General features: G+C 34.6%; 1 protein-coding gene across 9 annotated transcripts in view; it reads right to left on the bottom strand.

The window, feature by feature from the left end:
- Positions 1 to 18909, bottom strand: part of sick (sickie) — a 165517-nt gene that overhangs the window by 42796 nt on the left and 103812 nt on the right. For 7 of the 9 annotated variants that reach the window (XM_053745550.1, XM_053745543.1, XM_053745545.1 and 4 more), the window contains 3 exons: positions 10287 to 10393; positions 5261 to 5360; positions 3231 to 4946 (listed from right to left, as the gene is read on the bottom strand). In XM_053745550.1, the coding sequence (XP_053601525.1) occupies positions 3231 to 4946; positions 5261 to 5360; positions 10287 to 10393 (1923 nt within the window). Of the gene's footprint in view, positions 1 to 3230; positions 4947 to 5260; positions 5361 to 5492; positions 5557 to 10286; positions 10394 to 13736; positions 13994 to 18909 lie in introns of those variants that run through there. The other 2 variants (XM_053745551.2, XM_053745552.1) reach the window with 2 other exon arrangements.

Below are 18909 nucleotides of genomic sequence, written 5' to 3'. Positions count from 1 at the left end.
TAGAGTGGTTATCATATCAAAGAGAAGAGAAAGTAAACAGGAAAATTCGTTATATACGACTCGTTAATTGCTGGCATAATAGCATTGCAGTAGCCCTATGAACCGGTTTGGTAATAAAACAAAAATTAGCGATGAAATGCGTAAAACCTACTTTTAGGCGGGCCTTATACCATCAATAACTACGGCCCAGTAGCCCATGAAAATAATGGTTGAATACCGATGAAAAAACGGATTTTATTCGAATGAATCTGAGATAACCTCGAAGCTAGTTTGGTTGACAGCGGTGATGGTGGCTATCAGATTCTCGTCTCGGACATCACGATTTGTATTGCCATTCTGTGAATGTGCTACTGATCCTATAATTTGGTTTATTGGCGGAAGTCATAATTCACCACACTTTAGATCTCCACCAAAACACCAGTCTTCTCGATCAATATTACATATGTACTTGTTACCTCATAAGCAGAATCATGCACTATGTAGTGATTAATTCAATTATATATCGGCTATCAATTGACTTCGATCGAAAGACCAGAGAGCGGCCGTTCTTTGGAATCTCAGTACAAAAAAATTTGGCTATGTTATAACTACTAAATTTATGACAATTAAAAACAGCCCTCAATTTAGACATGAAATATGATCGCATTGTCAAAAAGTTAACGTAGAATATAATTAAAAAACTACAGCCAATTCCAAAAGTTGACGATCTCGGTAGCGCAATAGCGTATAAGCTTACTTCAATATTTCGTCGGTTGACTTCATTTAAGTAGGGGACAAAGTTTAATGTGGTGAATGTAAATTCCAACCAATAGCAGTGACATGTGCGCCTGTTATGCTCAACTTTGCACACGTTTCCGATAGTTACAACATTGGTTCTATATTTTATTTTGTCTTTTATCATTTCTTTTGAATCTTTCCTGTTTATTACGTTAATCGTTACTTTGAAGAAAATATCTATAAAATGAAATCAAACAAGTTTTTCCATTATGGAATGATAGGAGTCCTTGAATCTCGAATATTATATTATTGCCAATTCATGTAAAATTGAGGACCATGGTTAGGGCGAGCCAGGGTAACCCTCCCTGCTCATAACCCTGCAGATGCCGAGGTAATAACCTAACACGGATCAATCGTTTCGGGTCACTAACCGTAGACTCATCTTATACCTACATGGATTTTTTTTAAAACAGTCCCGCATCTTTTATAATGTAATATGGCAAACATATTTGCATAACATAAAACGATATCTAGTGATATTCAGGAATGGTCACCACATGTAACTAATGTACACTTTGTTTTATTGACTACAACAACCACATGTCTGCAAGGTTATTGCTTCGTAGTCGTTCAGTGATTCCCAAGATCTGCAATGTAAAGGAAATAACAAAAAAATACATCTTACCAAATGCATTATCCGTCTTGAATATCGTTTAGTGAGTAACGTACAAAATTTAAGTCTGTTTCTTCCAGGAGTTGAGTATTAATATTATCTATATAAAGCACCGTAAGCTTACAACGTCTACCGCGAAAGCAAAGACACGTAGCAAGGCAACACTGATCCTTACGTTAAAATTCGCAAAATTATTGTTACATCAACCGTTGCAAATTATATATTGTCCCACGAAAACATATCCTCTTGGAACAAGCGACAGAAGGCACAACGCGTATGGTCCACTACATCGATTAGGATACACTTATGACTAACACCAATAACAATAGCAGGAGTCCACGAGATTAGAAGGGAGCGACCGTGTCTTCGCTATCCTTTGTTAAGAGTCCAGATCCATGGCGCCAGCTGTGATCGGCGTGCTCGGTTCGGCGAGCGTGCGTCTAACGGAACGATCGATGCCGCAGATTTACATTTTCCGTGGAGGAAATCGGGAAAGTTTGTCACGTGCGTAAGTGAACGCGGGCGGCGAGTACGGCGCGCCCGCACGCCGATAGTGCGCGGCGCCGAGTGCCGCCCGCCCTGCCGCCGGCCGTCACGGTCCGCACGACTACCACCATACTACGGAACGGCATCGCACCCGCCGATGCTCACTCCGCTACCATTTACACAATCACTCACGCCAATCCCATTAGCGGCAGCCCCATCCTCTCGATGGCAAACGTTGTTATTTCGAGCTATATAGACACCAAGATTTAACTGTATCACTCCAGTAGTATTTTTAATAAGTGTCGTGACTTGTGGTAAATATCGATTGACAGTAATATAGGGAAACGTTGGAAAACATGATAGCAATGGTAAAGAATAAGTATTATAGAAAAGAGTCAGACATTATATGCCGAGGCGGTGAAAGTAGAATTTTATACTGAGATCGTTAGAGTCCCGAATGGTGCGTTGCTGTTAGGGGTGGTTAGGGTTGAGACGATGTAGACAGAAGGGGCGAGAGGGGTAGGGGCGGCATGAGACGAAGGACTATCGATTTTGGTCACCCCGCCCTCACCCCTAGCGCTGCGACAGTGTGAGTGCGCCGTGCGAGTCGTCACTGCGAGATCGGTGGGCGCACACCAGCAGCGTCCAAATATTAACAAAAGCTTTGTTCACACCGGAGATTCGCAGCCGTTTGCCAAATGACGCGTTCAAGCGTTTGTTTGACAACTATCACCTAGCAAACATGAAAAGTCACTAGGTATTACAATATCTACCACCAGGACTTTAGGACAGTTATTTTTTAAATAACTCTTATATAGATGGGTGTATAAAATAGCAATTTAGAACTGCGCATTTATTAAGATAAAACAAAAAGACATTTTTGACTATTTTAAAAGAGAAAACAGCTACTTTCTCGTTACATTATGGTGGATAGTGACGAAAGGCGGGCCGACCACTTGTGGATCGAAAGGCTCCGCCGACGACGTTATTGGAAAATGGATTTCCTAACGTTTACGCGACTAATAGTATCATGGTCTGTTTGTGTAATGATAAAGTATTTGTATGATGATAGGAGCAAGTGAAAGCCGTTTAGAATGCTCTCTTTGTGGATTTATTAAGGCGTATAAAAATAATTTAGATTATTTACCAGCAACTTACGTGAAATGATATTTATATTTTAAAATAAATAGATTATTCTTTGCACTCTTGTAACTTACCGTTCTAAATTGCGTACCTTTTTATTAGGTACTGACATAATCCTATTATAGCAATCTATCTCACATCGCGCCTCGCTAAAGAGCATTTCCGAGATTTTTGACAGATTTAGTAAAAGTTAAATATATAAAGCACTTACCTCTCCTCTATTTGTTGAAATTGTGAAGGTTGTTGATAGTTCATTCGACGACCGTAAAGCGACGCTCCACCTTCAGACATGTAACCGTCCATCATGTCGTTATTTCGGCCACAGTTCATTTCGTTTACATTAATTCTCCTCAAACAGTCACCATCAGACATATATCCAGAAGCAATTTCAAGGTCACAATAATCTGGATTAGAAAAGCCTGGCCCGTAATTCATTCGCTCACGCAAACCCATATTTTCTCTACCAAAGTTTGCTTTAACAGTGTTTGCGTGATGCGGGTATCCAGGAATATTTTTCTGCGTAATACCAGATGTTCTCATTGGTAATGTCAAATGACTATTATATCCTCTTAGTAATGGTCTCATTGGTAATACATTCATCAGCGGATTTTCGTCTTCTCCAAGAGAGTTATCACGACAATGTGAAGGCGTACTTGATCTTGTATCGGCCTCTTGCTTTCTACTTGTATCAGTTATAGTTTTGTCAGCATCAAAAGGTTGCCGTGACCCAGACTCATTTAGGCGTTTTTGTGCTGCTTCTTTTTCTGACAATTCTGCTTCCGTAATTACATTATTCAAATAAGTGGAATTCATGTCAATTCTTTTGTTACTGTTCGTTACTTTTGATATCTCAGAACCTGATTCACTAGACGGACGGTAAATGACGCTACTATCACTTGAATTAGAATGCTGTCCAGTGGTACTATGTGTAGAATTTGAATGAGAACTTTCAGACATCTGTGATACTGGCATTGGAGATACAGCTAACGTTTGCTTCTGCGTTATTTCCTTACCTAAATTAGACTGTTCTCTAGTGAATGGAAGAGCACTTATGTTATTCGTGGAATTTAAACTAGAATTACTTTGTATAGGACTTAATTGACTATTTGTACTTTTGTTAATAATATGTTTGTCTTCTTTAGATATTTTGAATGTTCCTTTAACAGCAGCAGTTGGTTTAGGAATCCCAGTGTGATTTACTAATCCGATATTTTGATTTCCAGATGATTGTTGATTTGATTTAGAATGAGATGTATTTTCTTGAACTCCTCTATGATCTAATGTATCTGATCTTTGCTCACTTAATTTTATCTGACTTCCTGATAATTTAACCATCTTTGACTCCATTCTAGATTTGGAACTCCTCGATTGATCATCAAGCTGGTTTAGTTTTGTATTGCTTACGGATTTAGGAGCCGCCAGTTTGGATTCTTTATCTCTAGAAGGCAGCTTTGGACTATTTTTAGATTTTTCAGTACTGGTTTTAGCATTAGATTTACTTAAATTCATAGATGATTCTTTAGGAGCCTTAGAATTAATTAACTTAGATTTTATATTTTTACCAGACTTGTCTTTTGATAATGTATCATTTTGTTGTCTTACACTTTTAGGTCCCAATATATTTGATGACTTGATATGTGTATTCGTCGTATTAGAAGATTCATTAAGACTTAAACTTGAATCTGATCTTTCACTTTTGGCAGAAGAAAATCCACTGGAAGAACTTGTACGTTTTGACACTGCGGTACTCTTACTATTTTGTTTTTCACTGCTGATTTTGTCTTTGTTGAAAAGTTTCAACTTGTCGAGCATGGAATGCTTGGTTGGCGTTCCATTTTGATTGATGGCTGTTTGAGAATGTTGCTGTGACTGTAAAGTGGACGGGATCTTACTACCAGGAGCAAGCAACGATGAGTTTGGTCGTGACCTGTAACGAACACAACAATATAAAAGTTATCCTTGGTTAAATATATCTAGAATTATTATATTGACAGTATAAAATGTTTATAATGGTAATTTTGACATGTATAAAAATTGTATAAAATAATAAAGGGGGTTAGATATACAAATTTTATAATCAGCTTTAGTGATAAAAAGGTGCAAGTTATTAGAATTACTAGGTATAGTGTTAATCCGTGTGTGCACAAAATATGTAACCACAACATTTGAAACTTACATAAGTCTACTAATATTACGAAAAGAATTAAATAATAATAAAGCCTAAAAGCAAAGTTGACTTACCCGGACGAGGAAGTTGGTGCCCGTGGAATGAAGCTAACTGCCCCCTGTCCCAGAGGACTCGTAGAGCGGCTCGAACTTGCTGATAGTCCAGTTTTTCCTCCTGCAACCAAAAATTAAAGTTAATTGAAATATTTAATGCTTTAATTTAATAATATAAGTTTTATAATCTTATATTGGGAACATGTTTTAAAATATAAATTACTTTCATGTAGGTAATTATTTTTCCACCCACCTCTTGTTTTAATTTTTTTTATCGTAACATGAGACGGGAGGTCAGTCATGCGCCGGCGACATACTAGTCACTAAAACAGAACATACAAACAAACGCTGCCATCACCAATTTAAATTAAACCTCGCCACCCCCTCCGATTCATTGCAAATGAGACAATAAGCGTGAATTCGAATCGTGACCGAAGTATCTGTCAAAATGGTTCACTGAATCGATAGGCACACGAATAAAATAATAATTTGTGACGTCATAGTCTAAAGTGTATGCACGCAAACAATGCAACCCCAAATAGGGTAGGTAGAGGTACAGTGTGTCCCTTTTGCGGTATAAACAAATAATATGTATCTAACTACCTAAAATGCGAGTACCAAATCAAGTAGATAAGTATCTAATGAAAAAAAAATACTTAGGTGATCATCGAACAGTGGCTAAACAAATTTTCAGTCATCAAAATTCAAGTCTTAAGAGTCTTACTAAAAAAAAATTTCTTACTTATTTGGACGTATCATTTTGCAAAACTTCTACTCCGATCATGTATGATTGTATGTACACTTTCTTTTAAAACATTCTAGTAGCGGCTTCTGAGACTGTGAAAAGAGACAGTTCCCTTTCGCCTGAAATGTTTTGTTTGACATTTGTTGTATTGTTATGATGAAGGTAAACATTTGCACTCCACCTCGTGAGGAGTTCGTCGACTGCTTCGATTGAAGTCTATAAATATCCGGTACTTAAGTACTTATTCCGAAATAGTGAATCACTTGATGTTATTATGAGCAGCGAATATAGTAGAAGTACATAGATAGCATTGCTACAAAATATTTTTCGAATATACGATACAACTGGACTGAACATATTTTTTATATGACTTCAATCTTTGTTTAATTTGTAAAATGAGATAAGTAATTAGTGTGAATTAGATCATAGTCATTCAACAGAACCATAAATAAATATTCTTCTGTAATTTATTAGCTTATGTCTTAGCTTTTTATTTGTACAGCTGTTGAGTAACACGGATTGATTCAGGGAACCAACGCGGAATTCCTCAAAAGATAACAACCCAGGTGTTCGAAGTCAATATAGGACGAAGGTTGTTATTTTACCCACATTGCAATAATGTATTATGCCTATGACTTGATGTAATATTAGTACATATACATATATTATGAGATATATTAGTACATATAATATTATGATATTATATGTACTAATATATATCTATATGATATATTAGTACATATAATATTATGATATTATATGTACTAATATATCTCTCATCTTCGCATGTCACCGGTTGCATTTGGAACTTTGACGCCGCGAAACCCGGGTTCAACGCTAAAAACAAATCCTAAAATTTTGAAGATTAGGTTATGATTTTACAACCAGTAGCCGGGCTGACATCAACCCTCCTTGGAAATGCTATTGTTGCCTATAGATGCCAAAGCTATACATCGCTTCCATATCCACGGGAGGATGTGGTGTGGTCCTATTCAGGGGCGAAACCGTATGCCCCAATGATATATACGACTGGAAACATAAATACTTAGTACCTACACAAAGTTGTGTTCCACACACAAAATCCGGTTTCTATTTTATCCGTAGCCTACGTAGCTATGAAGCCTAGACATGACAAGTTTATTTGTTAGACAAAAAACCCCCGACTTTCAATATTCATTTCGCTACAACTTTTGAACGGCTGAACTGATTTTCATGAAACTAAAAACACAAAGGCTAAGAACACAAGGGATAAAATTACCTATGATACAAAAAAAACTAAACGAAAATCGGTTCATCCGTTTGGAAGCTACGATGCCACAGACAGACACGTTAAACTTATAACACCCCTCTTTTTGGGTCGGGAGTTAAAAAATGAGATGAAATAAAGAAGTTTTGTTTGTTTTATGTACTGTAATTTGTTTATTTATAATTATTTATAATTTAATTAATTTAGTTAAATTGTACTTGAGTCTTGTTTAACTTTTACCAGTGTTTGATTACTACATCGAGTCTTGACGTCAGTAAGCCAAAAACATCCGCTCTTTATTCTAACTCGGGTGATCCATCACTTGCCAATGTCGGCCAGTAGTTTGCATCTTAAAAGGAAACGCAAATAGACCCATCACCCCACCCTATATTAGAAAATAGTAGGGTAATCTTCCCAAACCTTCTTCTCGCAACGGTTATATCTCAAGGAATAGATAAACTTTAATTTTAGCTTATAATTAGACTGTGAAACAATCCTGACAATATAGATCGATGTTTTTGTAGTAGGAAGGTATGTTATTCTAAGACGTTTGTAACGATTTTATTTAGCTACATAAAACTACTAACTTAGATTGCAAACTTAATTTATGGATAAGACGTTTTAATAATGTGGAATATTTTTCTATTATTTTATAATTTTTTAAATTCGTGTTGTGGAAAAAGACTACTTTTTATACATAAAAAGTTGCTTTTAAATTGCTCATACCAAAAAATACAGTAAAACAAGTATTTACAAAATATTTAAAAAAATCATCTATAGTATAGCTCAAATGTACGATCTATAAGTATTTACCTTTAGTTTCAGGAGCCACTTTCTAATCCTACAACACTAAAATTTATCACCATAAATTTAATAGCCCACTAAAATTTAATAAAGTTATTAAAGCAATTAATATACGTGATGTAACATCGAGCGAATGAACGTACACTTTGACATGTGCAACGCGACTGCGATGCGCCTGCATCTTGGCTTCCCCAGCTACCAATGATAAACATGTCAAAAGATAAGTCGCGAGATATTAGGTAGCAATGAGATAGATATTATTTCGTGACAAAAACACTCCGTATTGAATCCATCAAAAAACGATTTCAACGACAGTTACGTGTGTCCATATAAATCACGGATGTCATGGGTCGCTTGATTGGTCTGTTGATGTGACTATTACCACCAGAATTGGTAAAACATCTATCGATTTTACCATTATGAACAAAGAAACTGCTATATTTAATCTCGCCCATTGATATTCAAATTCAGATATTTAGAACTTTAACATTCATGTTACGGCAGTGTACCTGCCTATATTTGTACTATATATCTAAATACCTATCACTCGAGTTCTTTTGCTGTTTAGGTCCACTTAGATTTATTGGTACATGTGAAATCTAGGGCCTTGAGTAGAAGATAAGTAAAGTATAAAGTAGCTTCGCTTCTTCAATACGACTTATTGTTTAAAAAAGAAGTACCTACCTACCTAAAATTTGTCCTCCATTATCACAAGTTTTAATGATAATTCGCAAATAAGAGAAGCCATAACAAATTTATCTGAAGATAAAACTGTTGTATAACATGTGCGTCCCTTAATATCAACATGTGGGCAGGCGTGCAATAAAATGTCTCTCTCACTTATCAGGACGGCATTGAGTGAATAAACCTTTAGGTCCGGGCCTTTGGGGTATTTTGTGTCCCTTCAGGTGTAAGTTTACGACCGATAAAATGGAGACCGTACTGTACTTGCATGAACTTTTGGCAGTGATATTATACTTAGGAACTGAGATTTATGATCTAAAAGCCTATTTACGTCAAGTAAATATTAGAGTTTTTATAATAAATTTTAACTTATTCACAAGTCACAACTAGCGACTCGGCCCGGCTTGGCACGGTCTAATAGGCTGTTTTGTATGTATAAATCTTCGTCAAAATCCGTTGCGTGGTTTAAAAGACAAAATGCTTATAAACACGTTTGGCGATTTTGTATTAGAAGGTGATGTTGTAACATTGTCGACAAAGGAAATTAGGAATGATTAACCAAAGTTTAAGAATGTTAACTTGTGATAATCAGTTACATAGCAAATGATTTTTGCCAAGCATCGTCCCTGAATCAAATGCTAAAAGCAAAAACACAAAACATATCTGTGGTACGTCTGTTTACAATGAAAACAAAGCGACAGACGGTTGGTGTGCGTTGCAATTCACACTAGGAGACAGCATCCGGCTGCTCTTTAATAATTGGATTAATTAAAAAGCCCTTGATAGAAGTTATTATTGTCCGCCGTTGCTATGCTTTCAACAAAGGTATTGCTCTCATATTTCAAGCAGGCAGTACTCTTTAGTTGAGTGTTACAGGTAAAACATTATCTCTTTTATAATAAGTTTATGAATAACACCCACAATTTGTTAATTGCCTTCTTTGATAAAAAGGAACCTGTGCTTTGGAAGTCGGCAGTAGGTAGACTTAGTTTAAGGTAATTTATTGAGGTTAATATGTGATGTAACATAAGTTAAATATATGATTTTGAATTTTAATATAAAAAATAGATGGCATTTCTACTAACTAAATTAATCGAATTAACCTCATCGATTGAGCTAATCGATAGTGTAATTGAGTTGACTTTGAACTAGACCTATGTATAGAATATTTGAAATGTTTGTTCTTATGTTAAAGCAGATTTAGCATAAAAAGATTGCGTACCTATTTGTCGAAAATATTTTGTGGACACATTCATAAAGAATATTAAATATTATTTTCATCAAAATAAATTATAAATAAATATAAAATAATATATGGATTTATATTGGTTTCAATTGAAATTGATAATTATAAACAGGCAAAATCGGGGCTCACTCTGTACGCCTCCGTCTGTCCGTATGAACGCAACCAACTCAAAAACTACCGCACGGATTTTGGTACGGTTTTTACCAAAAGATAGTATGATTCCTAAGGAAGGTTTTTATGTATATTTTATTATGGTTTTAATGTAAAGTTTATATGGACAGAATATTGAAGAAATTTTAATATTGCCAAGACAATCACGAACCTGAATGCACGGGGGTGGCCGGCAAAGGTCGTTTGTCCGGCGGAGCACGTCGCACCGCAGCGGCCGACGCCGGCAGAGGGATGGACGTCTGCAGCACCGACACCTGTCTGTGGACATTAACACCTTGAGAAATCTGAAGGAAATACTTATAGGAAAACATTCCTTGATCGTCGGAGTTGGACCATTGGGAACTCATTCTTATAGGATCTAATGAGTTCCCAGTTTCCCACACAAAAACATCAAAATGAGTGCTGAGGTCTCAGCGCGGGTTTTCTATTTACATCTCACTGTCTAGTCGATTCGAAGTGAGACGCAGCTAACCAATCATGTTGCGCCATTGTGACGCAACGACAACCACACCGCGATATGATTACTTGGTTCGCTGCGTCTTACTCCAAATAAATATTAAATTTAATTATGTACATAGTTATGTACATAACTATAGTATGGGGCAACTACAGTAATAACGATATCTAATCTTATATTTTCTACGATTTTTTATTACCTATCTACCTACCTATTTTGAATATAGAATTACAAAATTAATGAAATATTGCCGAACAATTCAGTAAGGAAAAGAATCTCCATTAAGCCCCCGGTGGGAAGTGGCAGGTGACTCATTAACGATTTCAAAAGAACCTCTCCCTTGCCTTGACACTTATTAGGTATTATAAATGTAAGCCCTTTGCGTTACGAAATAGGAAGAAAGATTTCCTTATTAGAGTTTATCACATTCAGTGTTCGATATTTTGCATGGTTTTTCCAAAACTTCGTTGCTATTATTGATTTTTGACGTACGTTGATATGGAATATTTGCATAAACAAGTAAAATGAAAACGTAAAAATTTACCAATTATGACAAAGGTATCTATTAGGTAATTCTATGACTTAAATAAATATTTCATATCATAATTCGAGACAATCATCTTGTACTCTAGAGAAGAACATAGGTAAATAAAAAATATAACATATGACGAGGGTTGCTTTTTATTACCTCAATAAATGTGGAACAATGCTTTTATAGTGGCGATATTTCTTGAACGGGCAACATTTATCAAATTGAATTCATCAAAAAAAAAATCCTTTTACGTAATTTTTCAATTTTTCTATTCATTTCGGGAAAACTATTTTACTTATACTCTTTGACATTTGATAATTAGAAAGGGAGTGTTCCGTATAAAAATCATAGAGAATTGTATTGAACAGGACAAAATATTATGGCACCAAAATTAACGGCGAATTCTGACAGATGCACGAATATTAATTATAATCGTAAATAGATTAAATTGTATTAATGTAATGGTAAGTAACAAAAATTGTGACTTGATTGTAGCTACCTATAGCAAGAACCTTATATTTTTTTTTGTTTTGAAGAACAGAAAAATTACAGATCTAAAAATTTATACCAATTCATCAGATGTAACTTTGGTAAATATCCCGCTGGCTCGAGATTGGCTAGAAAAGTTTTTATTTCCGTTTTTTATACGGTACAAGTTCTGTTTTCAGCATAATTCAGTAGTACATATCCAGATCTAATAATTATCTGTATCATTCATCTCAGACATCCACATGAAAGACACTTTTTATTCAATAATGTAATATATACTCGTAGGCAATGCAAGTCCAAACATCCAAGTTTATAGTGTACCTATATTGATCATCCTGAAAGCTCTTTATAGTTCTGCTATTCGCCGTTAGATGGCGCTACTTATCCTAAAAATTTCTTTACTTTGAAGTAAATAATGATTTCTTCAGCTACATCTATATGTATTGGGACCATTGCTATCTTATTCTGCTGTGTGTGGGTAATTTAGTACTAAGTAACATTAATCATATTACATAACAACATGCATATGGACCTAATAATATTACTATGATCATCGTGAGAATATAATAGATATTTAACTAAAATCCCTTTGTCCGTACCATCCCAATGAATGCTTATCTAAACATAAAGTGAATTATAATTCATTCAAGTACTTTTTACACTCTAGGGATAGGACTCCATAGATGCAGTCATCTAACCTTTAGACATAGTATCCTCTTAAGTTCGGCTTTAGCCCCATAATGCCGCAAAAGACCAGACCCACATAAGATTATTAATGATGAAACTGTTCAATCATATTGCACAAACTTGCAGTCTCAAATATCAATCATGGGCCAGCCGTGTGCATTGACACCGCCTGACATTTTGCACCACATTTAAAACTCGCGTTGCATACAGACACAGACACCTATCGTGGTCGAAATTTACATAAGCCGTAATAGACACCTACACCAAGACACCTACATCAATTACACGAAAGTCTTCTCCTCTATACCTACATATTTATCAAAATCCTACTAATATAATGCGAAAGTAAGTAAAGCCTTATAGTAAGAACACATTTATAGGTAACATGTTAGATGCTCACTACTGCAACCGGGAGAAAACCGAAATGTTAAGACGTCTGTGTTTTTCATATTTGTTAGGTCCCTAAAACGGGACATGAAACGCTTTGATCGGAAATGGAGCTTGTTGTATGTGATTTCGCAGTTGTTATCGATTACTATTGGGTATTTCAGTAAGTATTAGACAACCTTAAAATTTATTTCAATTACATTTTTGAAAACTTTTAAATTCTACGTGTAGGTAGTACATCTATTTATAACAACAGATATAATATATAGCACTAGTAGAAACATCTATTGCCGGCTATAGGTACCTACATTATCGCGAAATATTCAGCTTATTTTACTGGTTTTTAAATGCTGGTTAATAAATGCTCTCATACAAACTACACAATGTTCATATATTCGACGATTTCGAGTTCGACGATAGTGTAGTGTAGTGAGCTGGTATAGGTATTTAATTTTGTCTATGCAATCAAAAGTTTTCTGAACCATCCCTACGTTCAATCTTTGCTATAAAAGGGAAAGACTAAATAAGGCACATTTCCATTGTTGATGTATCTACACTAAACACGTTGAGATCAAAGATTGAACACATAGTTCAGCTTTACGATATTGATAATATGTGCATCGTAAAGATCCATGAGTCGTGACTACAGAAGCAGTCCTATTTTTAGGTCCACAATGAAGCTCGTTCTCTTAATTTGAAGTCGAACAAAGAGTGCTTTTGTGGACAACAAATTGAATGGGAATTTCGCTACGGAAAGTAAGTTTTTGTTGCACCGAATCTCAGAAGTGGTAAGTTATTTTCTTGAAACTTAGTATTACTACGAGTAACAATGAAAGAATACGAGGCACATAACAAGAAAGTTACGTCATAACAAAAACATAAACATAAAACTAAAAAAAATTGTCCAACTAACTAACTTCAAGATAAAATTAGAATAAAGTGAAACCATGGTCAAAATAGGTTTAATTAAATTAAGTATTTAATATTGAAACAATTAATTACATAACTTAAGTAAATAATTTATTGGAAAAATTAAAATAAAACTATACCTTCTGACTTCAGGCGAGGTGGGCAAACTCCTAGATTTCCTGCCCTTGCCACTCGGCCGGGCTGGCCCGTGGCCCGAATTTGTATTACCCATGTCACCTTATGCACACTTCTGTGTCACTACACACGTGTCATATTACGGAGCACTGGAGTTCCTTGTACGGACATTTTCAACTTGGTAAAATGAATATATTGTTCTCCTCTCCTCCTCCATTTTTATTGTTTTCACTCGCATTTACATGTTCTAATCACAGTCTTAGCTACTAATAAAATCAGATCCAGTAACGATAAAAATACAACCATTTTGAGCCACGCAAGTGTCATACATGCTTGAATATGCCACCAACACAGATTTCACATATAATGGTAGAAGCCGTCGAAGTTACAAAAGGTCCATAACTAGAAATTTCATTGTCTTCTAAACGTGTTCCTGTAATTACTTTCTTAGGCTATTACAAAAATGCGAAAGCACGAGAATTCCCGGATAGTGCGGTTTGACGCGAGGGCCTCGGATACCAACGACTGCGGCTATAAAGTCTATAGTTTGTGTCGGCATACCGCGCCGGTGGATCGGTCACAGAGACCATAGCAGGCATTCCACAATTCCAAAGGTCGAATCGGATGAACCGAAGCCTTACTAAAACAAGTCTAATATTATCCAAAAAGGTTAAGATGTTAAGCTTAAAAATGTTTTTATAACACTAATATAATAATGTTGTAGATATTTCTTCAATAGGTAAGCACATAAACATTACATTTTTGTTATAAGTTATTATGGCAACATCAGTAAGACCGTAGTCCGGTGAATTAAATAAGATCAAAAGTCGACGAAGGGCTGACGCAGTCGTCTTTTTAGACTTAAGTCGTTAACACCTCTTGCATCGTAAAATTTGTCACCCAATTAACATTTTAATGCATTTCAATTTAATCAAGGAAACAAGAAAGCGAAATTGCTTATAGGTATTTAAATAGACAACCGTAGAACTACTAAAATTAATTTAAAAGGACCATGATAAAATCACCTTCAGTTGGTGCAGTTGCATCAAGGTTTCACTTGTACTGAATGCAATGCAATTAAAATATGAAATAAATTATTTTAAGAACTCAACGCAACGTAAAGATGATGATAGCTTTGTTGTATAAGCATTGATTGAGCGTTCTTAGAACAGGATAATGGAAAAAAAATGCATTCAAAAAAGTGAAATAATTAAAAATTATGGTTGTCGCATTCAGACTCAAGACTTAATTTAAACTTCATTCTACATATATGAAGCCATCTTGTAAGATTGGCTTATAAATATTTATGCTAGAATTGAAACAGATCTTGTTACATTATAATTCCAATTTGGTCATATCGGTTCAATAGAGCGTTATTAGGATAGGTCTAGTTAATATTAGTATTAGTCTAATATTAAATGCAGCTGATGAGATATGTTCTTGTAGCAGTGTATACTTAACCAAAGTCAAAATGTTTTCACTTTTTCTTCAATTATATAAAAATAAAACTCCCCATTTGATGCAATATTGTTATGAACAAAGCAAAGAAGTTGAACGGCTTGTAAGTACACACAACACCTCTGCCGCCACACCCAATGCCCATTGTTCATCCTTCCTTTCATAAATGAACTCTTTGTGACTAATGTCAAAGGAGATTTAGTAATATAAAACATGTTTTTAAAATATGGCACCAGATTGAAATACAGATAAAATAATGGCATAAAATATCAATATGGCGTCGAGTATACATTTCTCATCAATAATAAATAATATTATAATTTACACCATAAATAATCTGAGATTTAACTCTGTATAATTTATTGTATAATAAAACAATTCCACGAAAAGAACATGCGGGTTATAAGGATAAACATCTCTGATCACAAGAAATTGCGATATGTGGATAATGTGGAGGTATAAAAGGCTCAGTAATAATTCATGAAGGCTACGGCTTAGCCCGTAAACTTAGTAAAGTCAAACGCATGTCAATTTACCAAGCATAGTTCTTTATGCGATGGTAATAGTAGTGAATTTGCAATGGATTGGGGTTGCTATATACGCTGTTGACCGTGCATCTACAATGATGACAATAGACAAATCGCGTAAAAGGATCGCGCTCGCGGTTCACTCGTGAGATGTCAAAAGGCGTCCGCGTTCGTGAGCAATATGCATCAAGATTTGCGGGGGCTGACAGCATCTACGGATTTGCATTTGAAATTTTATATTCAATGGAAAGCTTTTCACCCTTGCATTACGTATAACTTCAGATTTATATAGAACAGAATTTAATGCTACTGGATGATTGATATCATATGCTTCGCCGACCAAATAGTTCTATTAATCTCAACAGGCAGATCAGAAAATGGATTGACCTAGTAACTTTATGTTTGGGTATTACTTGATTCAATAACAAATATTAGTCTTCAATAGGGGTGAAAAGTCGGAGATTAAATCTTTATCGGATATACATACATATGTTTAAGAGCTCATCAAAATGTTCGGGCTAAAAATGTTCAGAGAAAAGAGTAGACCGTATTGGAAACAAGCAACCGAACATATTGATAGTAATGTAATGGTGCGTTCGTCAGTTTCATTGAACCCAGACGAGATCGTGCCGTATCCTTATTTATTGCATCTTCCCTACGTTATTGCTACACAGTGAAGAAATGGCTCTTCGCCTTTTCATCAGTTTCCATTGCTACTTCTAATATGCTTTAGCATAAAAGAAATTATATTTATAAATTATAACGTTAAAAGAGAACAAAAAGAAAAATAAAGCTTATGTTACTACAATGTTTTTTTTTACTTAACGAAAATAATAAAACGAAGATAGGAAAAATATTTCTAAAAATCAATGTAGGTAAGTACTTTTGAAGGCAGATAAAACTTATGCATCCCAGTTATTCTAAGTTCTCCATTAAATTACCTTTCTAAGACAAGTGGTTATATGAATTTGTCACAATATTAAAACGAATACGTCTAATCTATCGTAATTATAACAAAACCGTAATTAATTATTTAAACTTTATACAATAACAAAATTATAAGGACTGCCGTCATTTTTCAAAACTTATCAGTTTGACCATTGATGATATAAATAAACAAGTGTTCCCGTATTTATATATAGATTTGAAATCTTATTTTGTTGATACAAAGATCAATAAAAACGGGTGAATTCTGTGACCAACGTACACTAATCCGGACTCGGTTGGTTCTAATTTTAATAGCAAGTTCTTTGTCCTCCAACACGTATTGCTTTTCGGAGAAACGCAGACGTTTATGCTAATTTATGCTTGTGCCAGTCGATAGGATTAAGGTGTTAGTAAAAGTAGTTTTAATTGGAGCTAGCCCTTAATACGAGAATTTCACACTTTGTACCATATGCATTCTTGTTATGACTTTTGTTACAGCGAGTCGTTTATTTTTATTTATGATTATTAATATTATATTTCTGTACGCAGAATAAAAGTGTAATATAAAACTTGCAAATATGAAACTAATAACATTATTATTACAAATATCTGATCTTGAGACACATTTAAAATGTTAATTTGTTTATATCATCATTATCATATTTATTCATTTTTATAGATTTTATAGTAAATGTTTTTGACCTAAGAGATATTGCGCAATATTATTTCGTATACATTTTATCTCAATCAATAATAATTTATTTTAAAATTCATTATTATTTTAGTAGATATCTAAGTATTATAAAAATGATAAATACTTCGACGACATAGTTTTTCAAGTAATGGCCAAGATTGGATGGATTTCTATTTCTCTGAAATCAATATCGGTAGTTATAATAATAAATAAATATATAACTAAGCTATACTATACCTAATACTACCAGATTTAATATTGAAAGTAGTTTCATAATTTATGAGCCATATCGAGCAACCGCAGCTTTCCTCCGCTCAACTTTAAATAGGTGGCCTGGGCTAGGTAACATTGAGAAATTCAGGCAATAAATAAGTCAAGAGCTGGCTAACCAACGTGTTCTTGAAGACAAATACCCTTCGGATATTATCTTATTCGAACCTTAGGACAACAAACTGAAAGGAGTTGCAGCAATATCTCAGTGTCTATTTAAATCATGAGAATAATATTATTTAAGGAGTAAATGACTGGTTGACTTCTTGATGTGCAATTATTACAAAAATCTTGACAATTTGGCTGAAATCCTCTAAATTCGGACTTGTCTTCTCTTCACGTCTATCTATGGTCATGGTAAAGGCCATGTTTATCTGCCCTTGACTGTACTATATGTATAAATGTATTTTTGATAAAATATCGCGGATTTTTAAAATATTTATGATGTTTTATTTATTGGTATGTTAATTTCCACATATAGGACAGAGATGGTTGACGTAGACGGAAGGAGGCCATTCCCAGCAGTGGGTCACGGAGGGCCACAGATGACGATGAGATGATGATGTTAATTTCCAACATTAAAAAGAAACTTAAACATTTTTTTACATTTTGTAAATTAACTATGAAAGTAAGAGAATAAACTTTCCAAAAAAATGAAAAACGAAAATCACGGCATATAGATTTTTAAGAATTCAGTATCTAACGACATTGAGATTAATAATGCTCAGCAAGACTTCCAAATCAGATACATGAAGCATATCGCGAGATCGCTATTCGGCGAATTGTAAGGGGTGTTTACACAAAAGCAAATTAATTAAGCTCATACAATGGCAGCTATAAACAGGGTGTTTGTTAGAGGAAGGCGCGAGTCAGGGAATCTGAAATATTTACGGACACAAGTAACAAGAGAGTTACGAATACGAGCGTTTGTATTGAAGTGATAAACCATTAATATATCCCAAATCACGAAACAAAATTTTTGTTATTTGGTAGTTCATTTCGATCGTTTTGCTTAAATCGACCAGAATATTTGACCAATCTAAATACTTACTTAGGTACTATGAGTAGCTAATAATCAAATTGGGTAAGTATTTATTGTTATTCCTAGTTGGAAGATTGTTTTACTTTAAATTCACGACATAGCCTTCCTAATATCGAGGTAAGATTACCTGTTATGAGCAAATAAATAATTATATAAAATCTGACACCAATGTTAGCAATAAAACGCACTAAAGTAAAAAAAACAAATAATATCCGATTTTAATATTTCCTATTTAATTTCATTTTGAAACAAAAATACAG

The sequence above is a fragment of the Plodia interpunctella genome, chromosome 5, assembly GCF_027563975.2.
Source record: "Plodia interpunctella isolate USDA-ARS_2022_Savannah chromosome 5, ilPloInte3.2, whole genome shotgun sequence".
NCBI lineage: Eukaryota > Metazoa > Arthropoda > Insecta > Lepidoptera > Pyralidae > Plodia > Plodia interpunctella.
This window is presented reverse-complemented; position numbering and strand designations above follow the sequence as displayed.